General features: G+C 40.7%; 1 protein-coding gene across 5 annotated transcripts in view; it reads right to left on the reverse strand.

The window, feature by feature from the left end:
* The window catches only part of LOC141212093 (ATP-binding cassette sub-family C member 5-like), a 167,697-nt gene that overhangs the window by 80,204 nt on the left and 61,001 nt on the right, over positions 1 to 26,492 (reverse strand). For all 5 annotated transcript variants that reach the window (XR_012281936.1, XM_073664876.1, XM_073664877.1 and 2 more), the window contains 6 exons: positions 24,173 to 24,280; positions 22,966 to 23,265; positions 17,361 to 17,432; positions 12,092 to 12,216; positions 4,168 to 4,240; positions 2,938 to 3,141 (listed from right to left, as the gene is read on the reverse strand). Coding sequence is in view for 4 of the 5 variants with exons in the window: in XM_073664876.1 (XP_073520977.1) it covers positions 2,938 to 3,141; positions 4,168 to 4,240; positions 12,092 to 12,216; positions 17,361 to 17,432; positions 22,966 to 23,265; positions 24,173 to 24,280 (882 nt within the window). In the remaining variant the exon portion in view is untranslated. The remainder of the gene's footprint in view (positions 1 to 2,937; positions 3,142 to 4,167; positions 4,241 to 12,091; positions 12,217 to 17,360; positions 17,433 to 22,965; positions 23,266 to 24,172; positions 24,281 to 26,492) is intronic.

Genomic DNA, 26,492 nt, shown 5'->3' on the forward strand with positions numbered 1-26,492 from the left:
AACTGCGGACTTGAGATCTCCCCAGAGTGGCTCAATGATATTGAGGTCAGGAGACTGAGATGGCCACTGCAAAACCTTCACTTGGTTCTGCTGTAGCCAATGACAGGTCGACTTGGCCTTGTGTTTTGGATCGTTGTCATGTTGGAACGTTCAAGTACGTCCCATGCGCAGCTTCTGGGCTGATGAGTGCAAATTTACTTCCAGTATTTGCTGATAACGTGCTACATTCATCTTTCCTTCAACTTTTACCAAGTTTCCTGTGCCTTTGTAGCTCACACATCCCCAAAATATCAGCGATCCACCTTCGTGCTTTACAGTAGGAATGGTGTTCCTTTCATCATAGACCTTGTTGACCGCTCTCCAAATGTAAAGTTTATGGTTGTGGCCAAAAAGTTCAATTTTGGTCTCATCACTCCAAATTACCTTGTTCGTTTTTTAATGCGTTTTATGGATGCATTTTTGTACATCAATGAATGCTTTTTGGAGCTAAATAAAGATATTTGAAAAAAGAAATGTGTGACATCGCTTTAACCCTTGGATTACCGTGAGACCTGGGGTGAGTATATTGGTTAATTTAAATGATTAAAGAATGTGTCTGTTGTATTTCAAATAAAGTGTTTTACTGTGTGTGTTTTTATTTAACTCTTTACTTTAATTAGGTTTAGTAATGAAAGGGTCTGATTGATACCTTGTCATCACTAAACAAAAGGGCTAGGTGTCAGCTAATCCCATACACCTAATTTCATTAGCATTTCCATTGAAGTTATTTTTGGGGCAGCTGAGAGCTGCTATTTGCCTAGGGAGGTGCCATTAGGCAAACATGTTCCCTGGCTATTAATAACAGCTCACAGCTGTTTTGTTAGCCACTTCGTCCTCACGATCAGCAACAAGCAGCGCTTTGAACGCAGCGTATTTTCTCTGAGTCCAAAATTATGTGTTCTAATGCTGCACTTTTGTTGTCAATACATGTGGATCCACCGCATATAATGACACTTCAATCAGTCAAAATCTGCAGAGGAGACTAGCGTGTCCGCTACAGAAATTGACATGCTGCCGGTGAGTTTGAGTACTTTCACATGATCAGGAGCCGCTGCGAGTTTGAAGCTGCGTGTTTATGCAGCGTCAAACTCGCAGCGTCCAGATGTTACAGCATAGTGGATGAGAATTCTAGAAATCCCATGTCCACTATGCGTGCATGTGAGGCTGCGGATCACCCGTGGACACTGACATGCGGCGCGTCTTTAAGGACCGCAGCGTGTTTGACCACTAGAATGTATTAAATGTGGTAAATCCGCATGGTTCAGTGAACACATGTGGATTTACCTGCGTTCAATAGAATGCAACATTTTGGACGCAGCAAAAATATGCTGCGTCCAAAGCGCTGCTGCATCAAAATCGTGGGCACATAGCCTAAAATAAAAAAAAAAATGGCGTGGGCTCCCGCGTAATTTTTATAACCAGCAGAAGGAAAGCCGACCGCTGGCGGCTGATATTACTAGCCGGGGAAGGGGCCATTAGCCAAAAATGTTCCCTGGCTATTAATAACAGCCCACAGCTGTTTGCTTAGCCTTTACGGGCTAAATTACAGAGGGACCCCAGAAAATTTTTTAAGCAGGGTCCCCCTATAAAATCGAACCAGAAAAGGCTAAACAGACAGCTGCAGGCTGATATTAATAGCCAGGGAAGGGGCCATGGATGCTAGCCCCCACCGCGGCTAATAATAGGCTAATAATATGACCCCTCTGCAGTCCCACAAATGGCGCATCCATAAGATGTGCGAAATCTAGTGCTTATCTTCCATTCTTCCCACTGCCATGTAGCAGTAGCGAGTGGGGTAATAAGGTTGGGGTTCATGTCAGTTCATGTCAGCCTTGTATTGGTGACTGACATGAAGCCCAGGTTATAAGACGCCCCCATTACTAACCCCGTAGTAAAGGTTTTCGTCTCCTGAAAAAAAAAAAAAAATAAAAAGCAACAATATCCCTCACCTGTCCGCCGTCATGACGTAATCCAGATTGTCCCGAGACGATCCGGGTCACTTCTACAGCAGTCACATCAATCACTGATGTGACTGCTGTAGAAGACAGCACTGTACACTGACAGGAGTGTAGTCACTCCTGTCAGTGTACATCGCTATGTTGCTGGATGAGGTCACGTGAGTTCATCAGTTGAAGATCAGCTCATCAGCTCTGGTGACCTCATTACTTCATCAGTGATGCATGGGAACATTTCCACGTAGCACCGGTGCCGTAAAGTGAGGTCCCGGAGCTCTCAGCTGATCTTCAGCTGATGAACTCAGGTGACCTCATCCAGCAGCACAGTGATGTATACTTCCGGGAGCGTGCAAATTCCCGGACCGCTGGACGCCGGGTGATCGGGTCGCCAGGGGACACTGGGAGGATGGCGGACAGGTGAGAAAGGTGTTTTTTATTTTAAATAGATTTTTACTTTCTTCTTTTTTTTTTTTTTCTTTACACCGCGCACACGCGGCTCGGCTGAGGAGACTACTTCACCCCTCAGCCACGCTGCTCTTGCTGTTATCGGATGATGGGAGAAGTAGTCTTCTTCCCCAGCCAGGATACAATTATTTGTGCGTTTTTGCGCTGCCGAAACGCTACAAAGAATGGACATGCTGCAGATTTTAATGCAATGACAATCCTGAGCAGAAAAGTCCGGATCATGTGCACAGCACATCAGGATTGCCATTGCATTAGCTGGCAGATGGATTATCTAGCGTTTTTGGTGCATTTCCGTACGGAAAAAACGCCGCAAAAACACATAAAAAATGCACAGTGTGCACATAGTAAATGGGAATCATTTAGGCTAACAGAAATTTAGAAGAAGTTGAAAAATTTAATCACATACAGTACAGTATGTACTGCATATTAGAAAAATTTCAAAGAATACTGCAATGGAAGCCAAATGCCTTTTCAGTACCTGTAATTGATGTGTGACATATAAGACACTCCTGTTCTGCATTCCAGTTTTAATTGCTTTTCTGAATAGTTCTGCTCCCACGTAGACATCTACAGCACTGAGTGGATCATCCAAAAGAACCATGCTGTTTGAACTGTAGAGCGCACGAGCCAAACTGATCCTCTGTCTCTGGCCACCACTTAGATTGACACCACGTTCTCCTATCTAGAGAAAAAATAATCAGAATTAGGCTACATCCACACATCCGTTTGACACTTTCGAGTGCTCTCTCATTTTTTCTCTATCAGCATGCCAAGCCATAGAGTAGAATGGATGTGTTCACATCTGTTAAGACACAAGGATCTGAGAGTGAGATTTGAGATTCAGAACATGTCCCACTCTGCCCCGATTAGTGGATTAGACACAGTCATTCATGTCTATGGAGATTCGTGAGACAAGGATGCAAATTGGAAGGCTTCAGATTTGCTTCTGTTTTCATCCATGTCTCACGGATCAGTTGCTTAGTGATAAACTTGAATAAAAACATGTGACCTTCCAAAGGTTTTTAATGGCTTGAAAGCAAGATCACCTCTTCGATGAAGAAAAACGGAAGAGAAAAAAAATTCGGCCCATTTCTCTAGGATGGTAACACTCACACAGGTGTGTGAATCTAGTCTAATCATCATTTTCTCATGGTTTGGTAATCTAAAAGGGGACAGAAATGTTAAGGCACCCAAACTCATTAGATAGCTATAACAGCTATCTTTCCTTACTCCCCTATATACAGTAACATGTGGCTCAGCTTAGCACTCCTTGTGCTCTCTATCTCCCGGAGAACAAAAGAATTGGACATTGCAATTTCAACATTTCAACTGCAAGTTCCTTCTTCCTAATATCATCATACAGGTAAATTCACACCTCCACAAAATCCAATTCTAAAAAATGCTCTTAAAGGACACAAGGTTTTCAGAGCAGTTTTGAAACAGCACTAGGTTCAGTTCTTTGTATTCTCCAGCAGGCCATGATTATTAGATTACATTGGTATATGATATGCTAAAATGTTTATCACTAATCCATCCATGTTGCAACAATATTTAGCTCCATGACCAAGTCACTTAGTTGATGTGATCTGAATAATTTGAAGTTGTTGGAAATAATTTTAGCTTTTAAATCTTTGGCGTACATTGTGAATTGTAATACTATTTATATGTGCTTATATATGAACATTTTTCAGCCTTTGGGTTAGTTTACCTCAGTTAAGTCTCCATCAGGCAGACACTGAATATCGGGATACAAGCAGCATGCGTCCAATGTACTCTTGTATCTATGAGAGAGATAAACTAGGTTCAATAACACACAATTGTAGAAAAAGACAAAGGCGCAAATTCATCATTGCGGTTTCTCCAGTTTTCTGGAGAAATTTGCACCTGTTTAGTGACTTTAGTATCCTCGCATTATTCGGGTCTTGTACCACTTTTTAACTTTTCCTTCTTTTTTTAAATCTTTTTTTATTTTTCCTTGATAACTTTGCCTTTCCAGTTTTTGGCGCATCTCACTCCAGCTCCCCCCTGGAATAACATTTCCCGAAGGAGTTTAAATTTGGTGCATTTTTGTAACTTTTTAAAGGATTTGCAACTTTTAGGGCTGAAAACACATGCTAAAGACAAAAATAAGGGCTCTTTCACACGTCCGTGTTTCGAGTACGTGTGGTGTCCGTTTACACACATACTGGAGACACTGACAAACGTAGACCCATTCAAATGAATGGGTCTGTGTACATGTCAGTGTGTTTCCACGGACCGTGTATCCGTGGGCAAAATACGCTGACATGTCCATTTTTACCCGCAGTATGTGCCGCAAAATGCCCCGCACATGTGCACACTGATGACACACGGATGTGTGTGTCAGTGTGACAAGTACCGGAGGTGTGAAAGAGGCCTAAGGAGCATTTTTAATTTTGCAATGACTAAAGACGGAAGTCTGAAACACGTTTGCTAGTTATTTTCAGTACTGTAGTTGCGACTTTTTTTTATGCTTATTGCTTAAGTAATAAAGTGGATTTAAATTGAAGATCTTGACACTGGAGCCATTTTCCCTTCATTTGTTTCTCTAGCGGCACTGTAAGTCTCAGTGTCTGGGATCTCCATATGGGTGAGCTGACTTTTTTCAAATCTTTTCAACGTCTGGGCCGGATCGCAGTATTTCAATGCCACTGTCAGTGATTGACAGAGGCATTTAAGAGGTTAACAGCAGCGATCGGCAGGTGCGCTAATCAATCCTGTAAGGCCAAGGCCACACTATCAGTATTTGGTCAGTATTTTTTCTCAGGAGTGGAAGCCAAAACCAGGAGTGGGTGATAAATGCAGAATTGGTGACTTGTTTCTATTATACCTTTTCTCTGATTGTTCCTCACCTTGTTTTGGCTTCCACTAATGAGCAAAAATACTGACCGAATACTGACCAAATACTGATAGTGGGGCCGTGGCCTTAGAGGAAAATGCTAGCTATATAATATAGTCGGCGTCTGCCCAGTGTGGAGCGGGCTCTGTTTCTGAGCCTGCTCCAAAGTCTCTGACACGCTCTATGACAGATATAGTCACTGCTGTCAATTACCAGTGATGACAAACTTGGTTTCGCCACAGTAAGGTCATGTTTACACGTTGAGTATTTGGTCAGTATTTTACATCAGTATGTGTAAGCCAAAATCAGGAGTGGAACAATCAGAGGAAAAGTATAATAGAAACACGTCACCACTTCTGCATTTTTCACCCACTCTTGATTTCGGCTTACAAATACTGATGTAAAATACTGACCAAATACTGAACGTGTGCACGTGGCCTTATACTGACCTGCAGATGTGCAACAATAAAATGTTTTTACATGAACGCCCTATAACACAAAAATAAAAAAAAAACATAATTGCAACTTTTTTTTCTGTTTCTCCCCAACAAAATGTGCAGAAATATTTTAGTGCATTATTATATACTGTGCATTGTGTCCTTTGAATCACATTCTGAAAATGTCTGGAGTTGACAAATGCATATCAGGGGACATTCCATGACCTTTTTCATATTTCCATCTATTTTTTTTATTAACATGGACCAAGGACTTTGTGTTTTTACAAGTGACTCATTTTTAGGACAAATGTAACACACCCGCATTGCAGTGTTAAGGAGAAACTGCAAAATGTCCCACTGTAAATGTTGCAACATGCAATATGTCATTTACCTAGCCACATGTACAGTGTGTCATTTGCAATATGTTGGTTGCACTTTAAAAATACGAATAAGGAGACATTTATCGAAAATATGAAGAACTGTTAAAAATCTTTCTGCAATTTCCTCAGATTTTTCCAACTCATATGTTTCCGATATTTCTTCTTTAAAAATTCAAGCAATTGAGCGAGTGATTAGACCCTCTAGAGGAGATTATAGAGGGGGCAAACGCCTCAAAAAGGAAATGAATTGGAAATTAATCCTTGAAACTCATCATCCCAGTGGTTTAAATAATAGACAGTAATTAGTTCTTATAATACTATATATTCATGTCTATGTACAGTCATATGAAAAAGTTTGGGCACCCCTATTAATCTTAAGCTTAATGTTCTATAAAAATTGGTGTTTTTGCAACAGCTATTTCAGTTTGATATATGTAATAACTGTTGGATACAGTAATGTTTCTGCCTTGAAATGAGGTTCATTGTACTAACAGAAAATTTGCAATCTGCATTCAAACAAAATTTGACAGGTGCATAAATATGGGCACCTCACCAGAAAAGTGACATTAATATTTAGTAGATCCTCCTTTTGCAAAAATAACAGCCTCTAGTCGCTTCCTGTAGCTTTTAATGAGTTCCTGGATCCTGGATGAAGGTATTTTTGACCATTCCTCTTTACAAAACAATTCCAGTTCAGTTAAGTTTGATGGTCGTCGAGCATGGACAGCCCTCTTCAAATGATCCCACAGATGTTCAATGATATTCAGGTCTGGGGACTGGGATGGCCATTCCAGAACATTGTAGTTGTTCCTCTGCATGAATGCCTGAGTAGATTTGGAGCGGTGTTTTGGATCATTGTCTTGCTGAAAGATCCATCCACTTTGTAACTTCATATTTATCACTGATTCTTGAACACTATTGTCAAGAATCTGCTGATACTGAGTGGAATCCATGCGTCCCTCAACTTTAACAAGATTCCCAGTGCCAGCATTGACCACACAGCCCCAAAGCATGATGGAACCTCCACCAAATTTTACTGTGGGTACCAAGTGTTTTTCTTGGAATGCTGTGTTTTTTTGCCACCATGCATAACGCCTTTTTGTATGACCAAATATCTCAATCTTGATTTCATCAGTCCACAGGACCTTCTTCCAAAAAGAAATTGGCTTCTCCAAATGTGCTTTTGCATACCTCAGCCAACTCTGTTTGTGGCGTGCTTGCAGAAACGGCTTCTTTGCCATCACTCTCCCATATAGCTTCTCCTTGTGCAAAGTGCCTTGTATAGTTGACCGATGCACAGTGACACCATCTGCAGCAAGTTGATGCTGCAGCTCTCTGGAGGTGGTCTGAGGATTGTCCTTGACTGATCTCACCATTCTTCTTCTCTGCCTTTCTGATGTTTTTCTTGGCCTGCCACTTCTGGCCTTAACAAGAACTGTCCCTGTGTTCTTCCATTTCCTTACTATGTTCCTCACAGTGGAAACTGACAGGTTAAATCTCTGAGACAGATTTTTGTATGCTTCCCCTGAACAACTATGTTGAATAATCTTTGTTTTCAGATCATTTGACAGTTGTTTTGAGGAGCACATGATGCCACTCTTCAGAGGAGATTCAAACAGGAGAACAACTTGCAAGTGGCCACTTTAAGTAGCTTTTCTCATGATTGCATACACCTGGCTATAAAGTTCAAAGCTCCATGAGGTTACAAAACCAAAAAAAGTGCTTTAGTAAGTCAGTAAAAAGTAGGTAGGAGTATTTAAAACAAGAAAATGATAAGGGTGCCCATACTTATGCACCTTTCAAATTTTGTTTGAATGCAGATTGCACATTTTCTGTTAGTACAATAAACCTCATTTCAAGGCAGAAACATTACTGTGTCCAACAGTTATTACATATGTCAAACTGAAATAGCTGTTGCAAAAACACCAATTTTTATAAAACATTAAGCTTAAGATTACTAGGGGTGCCCAAACTTTTTCATATGACTGTATATACTTTTCTATTGTGTGTGCTAGCTAAAATGTAGTAGAATTTCATGATATCTTATGCCTCAGGTGGTTATGCTGATTTAATGAAAATTTAGGAGTATTTAGGGTCCATATTTCTCTATACTCTCTTGTAACCATGATTAAGGACTGAAATAGCCTGAAATGCGTAACATATTGATACCTGTCTCTGGTGTTTCTACATATAGCCCATGTATTCTTTTATTTAAGAAGATAACAAAAAATATTTGGTTTTATTCATTTATGCTGGCTTTCTCTACTTCTTGGATCACATTGCACTGTAAAGTTCCCATGATGAGCTTTTGGTAAGTTTTTGATGATGCATATTTGTGCTGTGCAAAAAAACAGTCTTATAGTCTACGTTCCCATGATGATTATTTGGTGAGTTTTCGATGTTGCAGATTTTCTGCAGCATTTCTGCACCTATTATGTAAATTAGGTTACTTGTATTATTTTATTGCTTATTAAAATTTTACTTTTTCTCACAAAAATGTTGCTTTAGGCCCACATTTTGCATTTTCACAAGGGTAACAGGAGAAAATGAAAATGGACCATACAATTTGTTATGCAATTTCTCTTGAGTACGCTGATACCCCATATTTGGTGGAAAACTACTGCTTGGGCGCACAGCAGGGCAGGAGATAGTCATAGGAGAAGAATCTAATAAGGAAAGTAAGAGATAGAGACTAGAGTAGTAGAAGGGTGAAGAGTGAGGTATGAAAAGGGAAAAAGCAAAACTACTGTTTGAGTGCATGGCAGGGCTCAGAAGGGAAGGCGCGCCAATTGAATTCTGGAGTGCAATTTTGGCTGGAATAGATTGCAGATACCATGTCATGTTTGAAAAGCTCCTGACATGCCAAAAGAGCAGAAACCACAAAAATTAATCCCATTTTGGAAACTATACTTCTTGGGGAATTCATCTAGGGGTGTAGTGAGCATTTTTAACCTTCAGGCCACTCACAGAATTGTGTAACATTGGGGTGAGTAAATGGAAAATTACCATTTTTTCCACTAAAATGTTGTTTTGGCCCCAAGTTTTACATTTTTAGAAGGGATAATAGGAGAAAATGAATGGTACAATTTATTATACAATTTCTCCTGAGTACGCCAATACCCCATATGTGGTCGAAAACTACTTTTGAGGGACAGGGGAAAGCTCAGAAGGGAAGAAGCGCCATATTGAAGTTCAGATTTAGCTGCAATGGTTTGAGGGTGCCATGGCACATTGGCAGAGTCCCTGAGGGGCCAGAATAGTGAAACCACCCATAACTGACCCCATTTTACAAACTCCACCCCCCAATGAATCATCTAGAGGTGCAGTGAGCATTTTGACAACACATGTGACTCACAGAATTTCATACCATTGGGCGGTGAAGAAAAATTAGGGGCTTTCACCTCTGTTATGCACTGATAGGGTGCCGGGCATCCCGCCTAATCGAATAGTAGGGGCGTGTAATAGGTTGCTGGCTAGGCATGGTGCTACATGAGTGTGAACTGCCCCCTATTGCAAGCTTCATCTGTGTGCAGTTTTAGTGCTGGGCAATCACCCCCTCCATGGAGTGAGAGGTTGAGAGTGATTGTTTATCAGCATTCTGCACCTGTGTTACCTCCTTCTAACAAAAGGGGGCTTGCTGCATCCCATTTGTGCATTTTCCTTGACATCTTGGCTGGTAACTACCATTGGCTTTTTGCTATTTTCGCAGTGAGCATATTGACCACACAGAATTTTATACCATTGGGCGGTGAAGAAAAAATAATTACATTTTTACCACAAAATTTTTGTTTTAGCCCAAGTTTTTGATTTTTCTAAGGGTTAATAAAAAAAATAGACATCTCAGTTTGTTGTGCAATTTCTCCTGAGTGCTCCAATACCCTACATGTAATTGGGAACTACTTTTCAGACACAGTGGAAAGCTCAGAAGGGAAGGAGCACCGTATTATAATGCAGGTTTTGCTGTTATTGTTTACGGGTGCCATGACCCAATGGAAGAGTCCCTGAGGTGCCAAAACAGCAGAACCCCTCCTATAAGTGACCTCATTTTACAAACTAGACCTCTTAATAAATTCATCTAAGGGTGCAGTGATCATATTGACAGCATGGGTGTGTCACAGAATTTTATACCTTTCGGCAGTGAAGAAAAATAACTACATTTTACCACAAAAATACTGTTTTAGCCTCAAATTTTACATTTCACACTGGGAAAATGGGTAGAAATGGCACAAAAATTTGTCACACAATTTCTGCTGAATGTGGCTATACACCATATTTGGCTGCACTGTACTGCTGAGCCACACGGCGACACTTGGGAGAGACGGAGCTCTATTTGACTCTTGGTGAACAAATTATCATGGAATAGTTTGCAGACTCCATATACAGAGCCCCTAAGTGCCAGAAGAGCAGAATCCCCCCTCAAGTGAACCCATTTTGGAAATTACACCCCTCTGGGAATTTATCTACAGGTGTGTTGATGATTTTGATTCCATAGGTGTATTCCAGAAACAAGCAGAAGTTAAATGGCCCAGGGCGATGACAGGGGTGCACATAGACTGTACGCTGACTATATGCTTTGTACCGAAGGTGCAGATGACCTATATATGGTGATTAGATTCTTTATTAATGTGGCGCCCCTGTGGGTCCAGTTGCCACAGAGGTACTGCATCTCAGCCAGAGGTGTGGTACCCCACTCTCAGGTAAGGAGGGAGCACTACCTGGGACACACACACACCTACATCCAACACTACACCACTCTAGACCAGCAGGCGGGGCAAGATGCACTTGGTCACTGCTGAGCCCTGTCCCTGGCTGGAAGGGGGGAACCAAAAGAGAGGGAACCATGTAGTGGGTGTGGGTGGAGGAAGAAGTTCAGAGGAGCACTGACGGAGGAGTATAAAAGGAAGAGTAGAAAGATCTAGAAGGAGGGAGGTCCTAGGAGTGAGAGAAGAAGGGAGGACCATGGAGGAGTCGGGCCCAGGAGGAAAGTGAGGAGAGAAGACTGGAACTGTGAGGAGGGCTCCAGAGAGAGAGAGAGAAGGAATCCCAGGGGCACGGCGAGTGCAGGATGCCACCCGTGCGACCGAATTCACGCTGACGTGGAGGGATCAGGCCGCAGTAGGGGACTGGCCCCAGCCTAGTGGAGTACTTTAGAGCTCAGCTAGCAAACCGAAGGTTGCAGTATTTCATGTGCTGTAGCCACACTCCACACTCAATCGCCGAAAAGGTGGCCATATAGGACCAAGGGGACAAACCGGACGTCGCCCGACAAGGCCCGCAGCCACTGGCTTGGGACACTGGGTGTGACGCGCAGGGCAGGAGGTCGAGAGCCAGTGCAGTGAGACGACTTGGAGAGGTACGCAGAAAGGGGTCCCGTTCAAGTGCTCCTGAGATACCTGAGAGTTTGCTAGATCGCTTTCCCGGAGGACACAGGACGACGTGGGTGGTTATAACTGGCTGCAGCAGTAACCTGGAACTGCCTAAGAACTGTGAGTAAAGCCTGAAGACTGCACCCTACTGTGTCCTTGATTAATTACTGCGTCACCAGCCCTGCACTACACTGCACTGACAACATCTACCTCATAAAATCATCTACACTGCCCTGGAGCTTAGCTCTGCCCGTGGAGAGCTGAACCATGTTTTCTGCGTCACCATCAGCTCCAGTGGATCTGCACCGCAGCGGCGACCCCATATAGCCGCATACCACGGGAGGCGTCACGAACATTATCCCCAAAAACTTTATTCCCCTTTTCTTTATTTTATCTCACCACCCAAGGCCACAGACCGGGTCACTGCCACCGTGACTACCCCGAAAAGGACCGGCCTGGCTACCGAGTACCCCACGGCCCCAGGGGCGCATCATTAACGTTTCATAACTAATGTTATTTCAATGTTCACTTTGCCAAAAAATCAGCAAATAAATTTAAGTTAATCACAATTAAAAGTTTGAGTATAACTTACTTTTCTTCATCATATTCTTCGCCAAACAAGACATTCTCTTTCAGGGATGCATTGAAAATCCAGGCTTGCTGAGCTGCATAAGCAATACTGCCACTTACTGACATTATGCCCTCCAATAAGGTCATCTAGATATACCAAAAGAATATCATTGTTGATCTGCAGTGCAACCGTTCATTACCTATTATGTCACTTCTAAAATGATCAGCTATCTCTCCTAAAATGTCTTTTTTATTTAATGTATGTATTTTCGGTGATGAGCTATACCCATAGCAATGGCTCCTATGGACCCTCATGCAGTACTACTCTGTGTGCGCAGGTGCTGTCAAAGCACGCAGTACTGCAAGAGAGCCCAGTGCTGATTAATGGGGTGGATGGCAGAGCGGGCAGCAATTTAGAAGGGTCCAACTGTAGTCAACACAGCAGGAGGAGCCCATTAAATAAGAGTTCTAGTTCTTCTTATAACTTTGTCCTTCCTCTGTTTTTCCTTCTGGAAATACATAAAGAAATTGACAACTGGATATACTTATTCCTCCTGTCATTGGCTTGTATGTCTACACTATCTAACCTAATTCAGGTTGGGCAGATACAGGTGCATCTCACAAAATTAGAATATCATCAAAAAGTTCATTTATTTCAGTTCTTCAATAAAAAAAGTGAAACTCATATATTATATAGAGTCATTACAAACAGAGCGATCTATTTCAAGTGTTTATTTCTGTTAATGTTGAGGATTATGACTTACAGCCAATGAAAACACAAAAGTTATTATCTCAGTAAATTTGAATAATTCTCAAAAAACACATGTAAAGGCTTCCTAAGTGTTTAAAAAGGTCCATTAGTCTGTTTCAGTAGGCTCCACAGTCATGGGGAAGACTGCTGACTTGACAGATTTCCAGAAGGCAGTCATTGACACACTCCACAAGGTCCCAGAGTTCCAATTTTCATTTGGAAATCAAAGTCCCAGAGTCTGGAGGAAGAGTGGAGAGGCACACAATCCAAGCTGCTTGAGGTCTAGTGTGAAGTTTCCACAATCAGTGATGGTTTGGGAAGTCATGTCATCTGCTGGTGTAGGTCCACTGTGTTTTATCAAGACCAAAGTCAGAGCAGCCGTCTACCAGGAAATTTTAGAGCACTTCATGCTTCCCTCAATTTCATTCTCAAGCACGACTTGGCACCTGTCCACACTGCCAAAAGTACCAATACCTGGTTTAAAAACAAAAGTATCACTGTGCTTGATTGGCCAGCAAACTCGCCTGACCTTAACCCCATAGAGAATCTATTGGGCATTGTCAACAATGCAGACGAGCTGAAGGCTGCTATCAAAGCAACCTGGGCTTCCATAACACCTCAGCAGTGCCACAGGCTGATTGCCTCCATGCCACGCCGAATTGATGCAGTAATTGATACAAAAGGAGCCCCGACCAAGTATTGAGTGCATTTACTGAACATACATTTCAGTAGGCTAACATTTCGGATTTTAAAAACATTTTTCAAGCTATTGCTATAAAGTATTCTAATTTACTGAGATAATGACGTTTGTGTTTTCATTGGCTGCAAGTCATAATCATCAACATTAACAGAAATAAACACTTGAAATAGATCACTCTGTTTGTAATGACTCTATATAATATATGAGTTTCACTTTTTGTATTGAAGACCTGAAATAAATTAACTTTTTGATGATATTCTAATTTTGTGAGATGTGCCTGTAAATTTGCAGGAGAAATAAAAGAATAGCACAATGAGGAATTCTAACAAAAGATTCTACAAAATTGTTATTATAATAAAAGGAACACAAGAATTCACTAAAAAGAAATCGGTGAGGAGAGGTGCAGGTCCATTGTAAAGGGGTTGTCTAACTTCCATATTTTTATTGAAAAGATACCAATGGCTATAAAATAACAAAAGAAGTATACTCACTGGCTCTACCACTTGTTGCTCCAGCACAAGACGCTTTGGAAGTCTCTGCTGGGGCAGGAAGTGATGACATTCAATACTTTGGTCATCTGTGATTGGGATGAAGCAATCAGGTGACTGGAACAGGATGTGATCCAAGGCATATTCGATGACAACTCGTTCATGTCACTTGACCGCTGCAGTCAGTCATGGGCAATAGCAGTCAGGTGACCTGATTTGGTCCACCTTTTTTCATTAACATATAACATATTTGACAACACTATTATATATAGAGGCATCCAGTAAAAAGAAAAAAAAAACTGTACCACACTATTTGTTAATATGGGAGTCTATAGGCATAACGTGAAAATGCCATGCATTAGAGGAAATGGACAGGGCAAGCACAGTGTGAATGCACCTTTACTGGCTATCTAGAAATCATCAGCCCATTTTCTGTTATCTGTGGAATGTTTAAACGTCCCCTGTTCTGTGGAGCAGATTATGGCTCACGGCCAGTGACTTTGCACCAATGTATTTGCTGTGCTTGTGTGTTTCAGATTGTTGCATCTCTTTTTGACAGATAAGAAAACTAAAGGTCACAAAGTTTTACCATTTGTTTACTGTTATTTTGTCACTAACACATTTCATACATAGAATTTAAGTTAATATTTTAAATTTGCCTTAATGTTTTTTCTTGCTATATGTTATGTACTAAATGTGTTGGGTAGTTTTTAGTTACTAGTAAAACACTGCTTATATAAAGTGAGAAAAGAACCCAGCCTCATCCAATTAGTGAGTAATTATACAATGTGTAATACCTGCCACTGAATGAGTGAATATAATATTTCTACTAACAAAGGGTGCAATGCGCTGCGTTAAATAGCCACGATAATGTATGTAAAGCGCTGCGGAATATGTTGGCGCTATATAATTGCTCGTTCAGTGCACATAGGCTGCCATTGCTCCTAGGAATTCCTAGGAATGCTTGTTTGCGATAATCCTACAGTATAAATGTACCTTTAGGCTGCGTGCCCACGATGAATTTTTGAAGCTGCATATTTTCGCTATGTCAAAAATGCATCGTCCTAGGCTACGTGCACACGTTGAGTATTAGTGAGTATTTTAGCTCAGTATTTGTGAGCCAAAACCAGGAGTGGAAGAATCAGAGCAAAAGTATAATAGAAACACGTCACCACTACCATACAACACGACCAAGCTCTATGCTATAAAACATCACATAGCACTCCGCCCAGTGTTATTCTATGGGGCCGCTCAGATCAGCAATTATTTTCTAATGACGATTCGGCATGCTGTGATTGGCAGCGAGACTCGGCTCACTCGCACCATACAAGTCTATGGGTGCGAGTGAAACATCGGGCTGCACTCGGATGTCATCCAAGTGCAGTCCAATTCAGGCCGTGGAGGAGATGGAGAAAATAATTTCTCCGTCTCCTCCGCAGCTGTGCTTCTCTCATGTGTTTTTAGTGCGTTTTACGCAGTGGAAACGCATCAAAATTGCTTTTAATCCGTGCATGACTATATCAATAAAGTTTTGTCAAAGCCAAATACCAGGGAGTATCAAATAAGCAGCTTTATTTAAAACATGACACACCAACAAGAGGCAAAAAACGCGGCATCAAAACCGAGATGAAAAACACGTAAAAAACACAGCAAAAAACGCAATGAAAAAATACAAGTAACCTAATTTACCTAAGGCCACGTGCACACAATCAGCATTTGGGGAGATTTTAACCTCATTATTTGTAAGCCAAAACCAGGAGTGGAACAATCAGAGGAAAAGTATAATAGAACATGTACAATGTGGCCTTAATATTAAGTGCAGAAAATCTGCCACATCAAAAACTCACCAAAAGCTCATTTGCTGTAACATAGCCTTAAGCCACGTTCACATGTTCAGTATTTGGTGAGTATTGTACATCAGTATTTGTAAGCCAAAACCAGGAGTGGGTGATAAATACAGAAGTGGTGACGTGTTTCTATTATACTTTTCCTCTGATTGTTCCTCACCTGGTTTTGGCTTACAATTACTGATCTAAAATACTGAACAAATACTCAACGTGTGCACATTGCATTAGGCTACGTTCCCACAATGAGCTTTTGCTGAGTTTTTGTCGCTGTACAATTTCTGCACCTATTATTTAAATTAGGTTGCTTGCGGTTTTTCATTGTGTTTTTGTGTGCGTTTTTTTAACATGCGTTTTTATCACTGCGTTTTTTCTTTCTTGATGGTGTCTCATGCTTTAAATAAAGCTGCTTTGTTTTTGATACTTCCTGTTTTTCTGCTCTAATAAAACGTCATTGATATATTTAGGTGCGGATTACATGCGTTTTTGATGTGTTTCTGCCACGGAAACGCACTTAAAATGCACGTGTGTTTTTAACCTGCAGAATTTCCGCAAGTCTATGGGGAAATTCTGAACAGAAAACTCAGCGTACTCGAAAGAGAAATTGACAAGCTGCGGATTTTAAACACGCACCGCAATGAGTTTACGAAACGTTAAAAAGAAGCTCAGTGGGCATGAGATTTCTATAAATCCCATCCACTTTGCTGGAACTGGAAGACGCTGCGTTTTTGACGCATCGAAAATACGCAGCATCAGAAACGCAATAAAAGCTCATCGTGGGAACATAGCCTTAGGGTTCATTCATATGTAAGACAATAGGTGGTCGTTTAATAGCTGTTTACACAGGCTGACCGCACTTTACAAAGGACGATGTGCTGCCGAGAATGATGATTTTTAAGCAATCTTGAAAATAATTTCACCCAAGAATCAAGTGCTTTGCTATTTAGTCAGGTGATTTGCAGCCTGTTTAGACATAATATAGGGAAACAAGCATTAGGATCTATTGTAAAGGCTGCAGATGATCAGCAGCTGCTGAGTGGCTGCAGTGGTCTCATGAAGACTCCTGCCAGGAGAAAGATTGTTTTTTTTCCCGGTGGGTGGCACAGATTACACAGTTATGGCATTGCATTGGAGAAGTATAGTATTGATATTGCTTTTTTTTTCATAGAACATTAGGTGCACCTTAAGATTTTCATAATAGTAGTGAATAACCCCTTTAAATGATTGGCATACATTCCTGTATGTGTGTCCATTCATTGAACAGGACAGGAATAAGATGTTTTTAAATTAATAAAAGGAATACTGAATCTTTTCCCATAAAACCATATATTAATCTGCTCAGCTTGTCACGTTCTATTACAGATAGGACACAATGCTTAATGTGCTTCCTTTAGATTTTGCTCAACTGTTTAGCTAATCATTTTGACATGACTGATAAAACATAGAAGTAACAGATCATTTAAGAAACAGCTGAATATTCCAATAGAAAATGAATAAATCAAACATACCTGACCAAGAATTGATAATATCAGGGAACTTTTACCGCATCCAACACTTCCACAGATTCCTACAAGTTTGCCCTGCAGAAATACAATAATTTTTACAATAGTATAAATCTTAGAATAGTATAAGTCATTTATTAAATATATAGATTTAAGTTTAATAAAGGGAATGTGTCAGCAAGATTTCACACCTGAAACTATTTATATGTACATGTAGCTTTTTCAAAGACAAGTCCAGCAATACCCTTACATGGCTAGTACATATGTCCATTACAGAGAAATCAACATTTGAATTGATATGCAAATGAGGCTGAAGAGCTATTTTTAGATTTGAAGCATCTGTCACTCCAGCTCTTTTCCCCGCCTCTTCCTGCATGACTGACGGTCCCTTTGCCTGAAGTCACATAGCATAAAATCTGTCAGTCAAGCAGGAGGAGACAGTACTGGGCAGGGAATAGAGCTGGAGTGACAGAGGTTTCAGATCTGCAGCCTCGTTTGTATATCCATTTAAATTTCACAGTAAAAGAGAACACATTGGCTGTGTAAAGGTATTGATCATTTTGTCTTTGTAAAGGAAATCTGTCACCAGTTTTTCAGTCTCTGAACAAATGCAACCACCTTTATTTGCTCCTGTACTGCATTCCACAAACGTGTCTATCATCTCCTATTTTCCCCAAAATACCGTTTTAATTTCTCCCGCGCTGTATGTAAATGAGGATGGTCCGGTCTGATGGGCATCCTCCCAGTGGAGTCTGTGCCTCGTCTCTGCTGCTAATCGCCATCTTCCTGCTTTGATTGACGTGGATGACGTGTCTTACATCATCCACCTAGCAAAATGAAATCTTGCAGGCCCGTACAGGTGCACTTCGCTCTGCTATACTGCGGGCAGAGCATAAAACATCACCGCGTGAGCGTTGAGCGACGTCATTCCCATCATTTTCGTTGGCAGAGATAAAACGAGGGCGAAAGCTTTCGGTGCGTTGGAGCCGGAATGATGTTGCTCAGCGCTTGTGTAGTGATGTTTTATGCACTTCCACCAGTAGCGCAGATCAAAGACTAGCGATGCTACTGCGGAGACATCAGATTTCATTTCACTATGTGGATGATGCAGGATGCGTCATCCACGTCAGTCTAAGCCGTGGATTTCATTAAATACAAGTTTGTACAAGGATCTAGGACAGAGGAACTAGGATACAGTTTGTGCAAGGATCTAGTATAGAGCTAAAGCACAAAAAAACATGAACAAAGTGTTTCATAGCTTAGTATTTATGTGCTGGGATGTATGACATTGGAGAGTTTCACCGAGTTGTACTTAAAGGGAAGCTGTCACCAAAAAAACGCTATTAACCTGCAGATACTGGATTAATCTACAGGTTAATAGCGTTATTAACCTGCCCGGCACCTGCACTTAGATTAATGCTTCGGGAAGAAAATTCTATTTATTCCCGCTGGAAGCGTTCTGGTTTCAGTTATGGGGCGGCACTGGCACTGGTTCAGTCACTGCGCTGTAACCGCGCCCCCGGCCCTGACTGACACTGGCTCTGCATTAGGGCTGGCTGTCAGTCAGGGCCTTGGGAACTGTTACAGCTGCCGCACTGTATTCTCAGAGCAGTGACTGAACCCGCACCGGCACCGCCCCTGTGACTGAAACCGTAACACTGCGGGGGGAATAAAGTTAATTTTCTGACTGCACTCGGATGTCATATACACTCACAGAGACAATGGAGACGATAGAGAAATTAAGTTCTCCATCTTCTCCTCACCTGTGCCGCGATTCTCTCAATTGTGAGAATCGGATCACACTCGGATGACACTTGGATCAAGACAGAGGTTGAGTCGAGTGTGATTAGTATAAGCGGCCTGATTTTCTTGCATGAGAGAATCAATGCCAGTGTGAGCGAACCTTTATCCGAACAATCTCCTGCAGCAGCTTATCCGCTGAGTTAGTGAGGCACAGATGCTGAGCTGACCCTTCTTACTGCCATCATCTGTACTCCAATTGAGCATGTTCTGATATCAATGCAACTAAAGGTAGGCAAATAGACTGGGGAAAAGCAGGGGTTTGGAAGTCACGTAGAGCTTTTTTTTTTTTTTAACAAAAATGAAGACAAATCCTCTAATAAAGCAATGTGCAAAGTTTCATAACTTTCCATGCTGGACAAAAGTATTATAATAAAAAGTTTAGTTACTTTTTAATGACATAGTTTAAAGAGGTGGTCCTTGCTCAGGCTCAGTAGAGCTGGAAGTAGCCCAGAAACAGACATCACTGATGACACTTCGTTTTAGGGATGGGGTAGTGGCTGTGGCACTACCCTCTGATGATAATTCGCTTGACTATCCCAGCATGCACTGGGATTTTCAAAAGAAGCATCATCAAAGAGGAAGTAGTAAAAAAAGGATAAAGCAGCTAGATAGAGTAGTGAGGGACTTTTTAATTAAAGTATATTGGAAAAGAGATTGGATTATGGAATTAAATAGATAGGCATTTAGGGTTAAATTACATTTTAGTTCCGGGCCACCCCTTCAAGGAAATTAACTAGCCTAAACAAATAATAAATGATACTTTCAAAAGGGTGAACTTAAAAAGCTGAAAAGAGTACGTTTTACTTAAACCTAAACAAACAAACAATATCTAACAAATATACTGGTCTACTAAGCAACCTGAACTTTATTGCCACATAGAACGAGTATCACCATAAAATCTGTGAGATTCATTGCAAGTATTGACATTTCCTACTTGATGATTTTTATTTTAAACATCTTCAAGCCTGACCTAGTCTGCCATACTGAAGGGCGAAGACTATAAAAAGTACACCAGGCTTTGCAAACTCCCTAAGGACAGAAACAGTCATCAAGTAGATATGATAACATCGGCAATAATTACTAGCATAAAAGCTCCAAAGAAACAAACACATTCTAGAGTCTTACCACATTACGTATCAGGTCACATCTCCCCAAACAATGCCTGTTAATAACATTGTTTTATTTATCTAATAGCAAGTTGTATATACCCAGAAATGCAGGCAATCTTCATACTGGTGAGATCCACTAATGAGATCCACACTGGAGAACATATCGCTATGAATTAATATTATAATATAATTATAATAAATAATATGAGTATCTACATAGTGTCATAGCAACCTTTTAAGAAGAGAGTACAAAGCACCTTGAAATCCTATATTTTAAAAAATGCCCCACAATTTTACATTATACATGCTAGCTAGCTATCATTCTAGTTATTTTATTCTGTTGAAGTCTTCTGCCGCTACTCAAACCAGCAATATTTTCTAGGTGTCCTTAGCAACACCTTGAGTGACAACTGAGTATATCAGCAGGCCACTTGCATAATCTTACGTGGGATTAAAAAGATCTTACTCTCATTAAAGTTCCTCTATACATCCATAACCGCCAATGTCCCTGTTGTCTGCAGCACAGAATCTCTAGTTATTAGACATTTCTATAGGGTTTTCTGTAGTTTATATAACTATTACAACTGTATTTCTCTCCTATTTATGCTTTTTTTTGTTTGTGTTTTTGAATCTCTGAAGAAGACAAGATAAAGGTGTAACAGTTAGAGATTTGATAAAACCTTTTTTTGCCATAAAGTAGTTAGCATTTGGATTATTTACTCATGAATGGGTTGAACAGTTATCTTCGTTACTGTTATTACGTGCCTAGGACTCTATTTGAACTATTAGCTGTAACCAGAAAAGTTAGGTCTGTTAAGGTCCCATACACATTAGATGTTTCGGCTGATCGTTTGGCCAGCAGCCATCTAACTCTCCTATATACACATTGTATTCACTATTAGAAAGCTGCCAACAGACATCTCTGCTGGTGGCTTATCTCTTGGAGAACAAAGCAATCAGCAGTCTGAAGTCGAACATCAGTCGGCCAGTGCCCCCGATACACATTAAAATGTCGGCAAAACCAGCTGATATGACCGATATTAGTCTAATGTGTATGTTGGATTTTAAGGCCCCCATACACATTAGACTAAAGTTGGCTAAACCCGCCGATATCGTCGGGTTCGGCCCACGGTCTAATGTGCTTGGGGGCATTGACCGATTGATGGTCGCATGAGATGTTGATTGTACATGTCTGATTTTGAACTGACAATCGCATTATTCCTCTTCTGATAAGCTCCTGGCTGATGTGTCAGCCATTAGTTTCTCTTAGAGAACACAGAAACTCTTAGCCGAGCGAGCGCTCCTGTATATGGCCATGTCGGTTGAAATGGCTGTGGGCAGAAGGATCAGCCAAAGCATCATTCACCCGACAGCCATCTAGTGTATGGCCAGCCTTAGGTTGCATTTACATGTACAGATATATGGTCAATCTAATAGCGGCAGACTGCACAGCTTCTATAGGGCCCGTGAGGTGGGGTGGCTCAGTGCCTGCGTCAGGCCGTCACCACCTGACTTTCAACTGTATCTGTTTTCTGGATGTGCATAGTTGTGTTGGGGTCATCACACTGTGTGGAGCGTTTTGTGGGGGCCATCATACTGTGTGGAGAGTTGTGTGGGGCCATCATACTATGTGGAGGGGTATGGTGACCATTATACTGTATGGAGGGCCATTAAATTTTTTTGAGGGCCTTTATATTATATGAAGGGCTGTGTGAGGGCCTTCATATTTTCATATTGTGTAAGGGGGCTGTGTTGAGGCCATCATACTGTGTGTGTAAATATGGACAGGTTATCATACTGTGTGGGGGAGGGGTACTGTAGGGTCATCATACTGTGCACGTAGAGGGTACTGTGGAGGAATTCACTGTGGGAGTATCATACTGGGTTTGGGGGCACTTTTGTTGGCATCATACTTTATGGGGACCATGAAAGGGGTATCTTAATGCATGGGAAAACCAATAGAAGCAAAATTACTTTCTAAGGCCTGCAAAGTTGTTAGATATGCTGTTCACATGGTATTTTATTACTCATCATAAGCTTTAGGATTTGCCATTGAAACCTGCAGCATCTGCATGGATCTTGTATCTTGTCCAGATTTTCATGTTTGTTTCCTTAAATCAGTCTGGTTTCTTTCTAAAAACATACAGGTAGATGAATTGGTTTCATGCTACCATTCCTTTCAAAGCAGATCTGTCACCGTATTTCACTTTAATAATAAACTGCATATAAGATATTGAATAGATCTCTTATACACAATATGGCGGTTGCACTTTGAAACTCCTTATTTTAAAATCAGTATTTTATGACTCTAGCTATAAGGTGAAATAGTTTGTGAGTCCAAATGTATTCAGTCTGCGCCCATCTAGCCTGACTAACAGTTGCAGCTTGTTCTGAGCAGCGGGAGATCTCAGCAATAGTAGAGATGAGTCATACAGAGGAACTGTCAATTAGGCTTAGTGGGCAAAGATTGAGTTTAAAATTGTAAAAAGGATTATACAACTATTCTAATATGGATGTTAGTACACCCACCTACTCAATGTATGCAGTTTGCATTGTGAAATCTGCTGACTGATCTGCTTTAACAATGTCAAGATTTGGGTACAAACTCCTATCTTCATATTAGTTTGTATAAGAAATGTCATATTGTACAAACAAAGGGTGGCACAACATATGGCAGTATGCTAGACAATATACATTACCTTTTGCAGAGAAAAACTAATATTAAGGAGCACCTGTGAACCCACTGATTCAGGGGATGATTGATTTTCATCAGAAGTATAGAAAGCCGAGTTGCGTTGCTCCTCTCCAAGATGTGATGAAGTAATCTGAGTCAGTTGTCTTTTAGATGCTTGATCTTCTGTTGTATGGTTTTTCTTATCCTTACGCTTCACCGGTGCCCCTGACTCCCATGTAAAATAAGCACCTCGAAATTCAACAACGGAACATGGGTTTATTTTCTCATTATTCTTAGTATCAATTTCTTCCATCAAGAACAATCTCTGTTATTTAAAATATATTAACATTTTGAAAATATTGTAAAATAAAGGATAGTTAGCAGAGCATCTATTGTATGTTCATTCTACATGTATAGAGTCTGATTGCATCATAGCAACACAGCACGTATAATATGAGATATGAAATGCATAATGTGTCTATGTCAAAAAGTTCTGTTTGTGTAGTGAAGAGCATCTACAGAGCATATTAGCAGAAAATCTGAAAGATGGCGAGATTTTAATGACCTATACAGAACATTGGTTTTTCATCCAACACAATGATCACTATATCATAAAATCAGTATATTCAGAGCAAAGTTTGTATCTTCTCTACACTTTCTGTGTGTGAAATGTGCGACTTGTCTACTCACCATTTATTGAGATGGAGACCTGTCAAGTGATTAATGCTGCCCAAACCATAGACAGCATGAATCAAGGACAAGAGACCTTATGGCTTATATCTATGTTTTAGTATTTCAGAGAATATATGATTTAAATAGGAGTCGGGAATGGTAAGACCATTCATCGGGCAGGGTCCCTTTCAGATTCTCCATGTCCGTATACAATCCATTTTTTATTGGATTGCACTCATCCGATGTATGTGAGCAAGCCCTAGGACAAATATCTGCAATGAAGGATTTTTATTCTTCTTTACTGTTTATTGTAATTTTTTTTAAAAGTTATTTTAAAATGGGATAATAATGAGAAGCCATTAAAGGACAATAGGTGATTAACTATATATATAGTATCCATTCATATTGCGTTCAGTTTGCACTTGATTTATTTGCTTTTATGTAGATCTTCCTACTTTTAATTACGTTTTAGCACATGTTTTACTATAATATAGAATGAATTAAGAATCACCAAGAACTGTCACAATGTAATACCAAAGGGGTAAAGCACATCATCCAACCTGAAATCTAGAGATGGACACTGAAGCTTCTGAGGCGGCTCTTACAGCTAGCGCTATCATCTTGAGAGAGGAGGTCATTGAATTGAACACAGTAACAACAGTAAAAGCCTGCAATAAACATATAAAACATAAGAAGGGAGGAAATACATTGTGAGAGCATGAGCGCTTTATGCATTTAATTGTTAGCAGTAATTCCAATAAAATGTTATTGAAGAATCATGAATTACCGACCTTTGAGACCTTCACTGGATACAAGAAATAATGGCTGGACAATCTATTATATTATATTTTGAAACAATGATACTGAGTAATTGTAAAACATACCCAGAATGAAGGCAATTTAGCCTAAGAGGGAACCAGTCATTAGATTCATGCTGCCCCAACTATGAGCAGCATAAATCCGAGCCTGTACTGCAGTGTTTCTGAGAAAACAGTTTGAAGAGCCAGCTGGGGAGTATAGAGACCTGTCTTGTTTGGTTATGTCCTCGGCCAGCTTCTCCAGTTGATTGATAGGTCTCTCCCAAGTGTGTACATACTGTATAGAGAGACCTGTTTATCAACAGGATCTAAACAGGGAGACTAGTCATGTCTCTTCCTGTCCACCTCAACCGGCTTCTTATCCCCTTCACCCCTGGTCAATTTTTCGTTTTCATTTTTTCCTCCCCTTTTTCCAAGAGCCATAACTTTTATTTTTCAGCCATATAGCCATATCAGGGCTTGTTTTTTGACGAGTTGTACTTTTAAAAGGCACCCTCCATTCTGCCACATTGTGATAGTGCACTGGAAAACGGGAAAAAAATTAAGTGCGGTGAAATTGCAAAAAAGTGCAATTCCACAATGTCTTTTTTTTTTACTTACCATGTTCAATACATGGTAAAACTGACCTGGTAATATGATTCCCCAGGTCAATATGAGTTTGCAGATGCTAAACATGTGTACTTTTTTTTTTTATTTAAGTGGTGAAAAAAATTCAGAAATTCATCAAAAAAAAATTTCCGCTTTTGTCGTCATTTTCTGAGACCCGTAACATTCTCATTTTTCGGGATCTGGTGTTGGGTGAGAGCCTTTTCTGACCACAGCGATACCAAATATGTGTATTTTTTATTTTTTTTAATTATTTGATTTTTAATGGGGCAAAGGATAGTGATTTGAACTTGTGTTTTTATTTATTTATTTTTTTTTTAAACTTTTTTTTTACTTTTTACTGTATGTAATAGTCCCTTTAGGAGACTTGAAACTGCGATCATCCGATCACCTGTGCTATACAGCACTGCTATTTATAGCAAAAAATTACAATCTCCTATGAATGCCATCCATGGGCTGATGTTCACAGGAGGATCGTGATGACAGGCACAGGGTTCTTCACCAGGCCCCCGTCTGTCATGACAGCCCATCGGCGCCCTTGCGATAACGTGACTGGCACACCGATGGGCGGGATCAATGACGTGCTTCCTGTCTGTGCGTATTAAATGCCGCTGTCAGTGACTGACAACAACATTTAACTGCTTAACTGCTGCATGTGGATCTCTGATCCATCTGCAGCTTTTAGAGGCATGTACGTCATCGGATGTGAAGGGGTTAAACTATGTTTTCTCTGAAATCCTACAAAGTGGTTCGGGCAGCATGAATCTAATGACAGTTTCCCTTTAATGATTGCCTTGACTGGATATATTGTATCAAACGCTAACCTGTAAGACATGTTAGGTTTGTAGGGTTTTTTAGCTTGTGGATATTATGTGACCATAGATTATTCGCTAGTGGGGCTTAGAGCTCTGATGAGTATTATAACCGTAAGGCCGGGGTCCCACTAGCGTATGGCATTCGATGCGATATGCTAATGAATTGCGTGAGCCGAGTGTCAGTGCTCTGATCCTCTCGCACAGAGAGAATCACAGCACAGCTGTGGAGGGGATGGAGAAATCAATTTCTCCATCTCCTCTGTTGCTGGCGTCTGTGGGAATTGCACTGCACTCGAATAACACTCGAGTGCAGTGCAATGTTTCACACGCACCCATAGATTTATATGGGTTCGTGCGATCCGAATGCAGCGTGCAATCACAGCATGCTGAGGTTTTTTTTCAGCCCGATCGCAATCCGATCGGAGCTGGAAAAAAAAAACGCCACGGAGCACACCATCATAGGATTAAATTGGGCCGAATGCAATCTGATTTTTTATCGGATTGCATTCGTCCGATTTAATCGCAAGTGAGAGCGAGCCCTAACAGTTCATTTACACTGCACAATTATCAGAAAACGATAAATCTAATGAACACACGTTTTCCAAAAATCATACAGTGTAAGCAGGCTGACGATTACCAGA

Source organism: Phyllobates terribilis, unplaced genomic scaffold (assembly GCF_046119375.1).
Source record: "Phyllobates terribilis strain yellow unplaced genomic scaffold, ASM4611937v1 Scaffold_2__4_contigs__length_985480577, whole genome shotgun sequence".
Taxonomy (NCBI): domain Eukaryota; kingdom Metazoa; phylum Chordata; class Amphibia; order Anura; family Dendrobatidae; genus Phyllobates; species Phyllobates terribilis.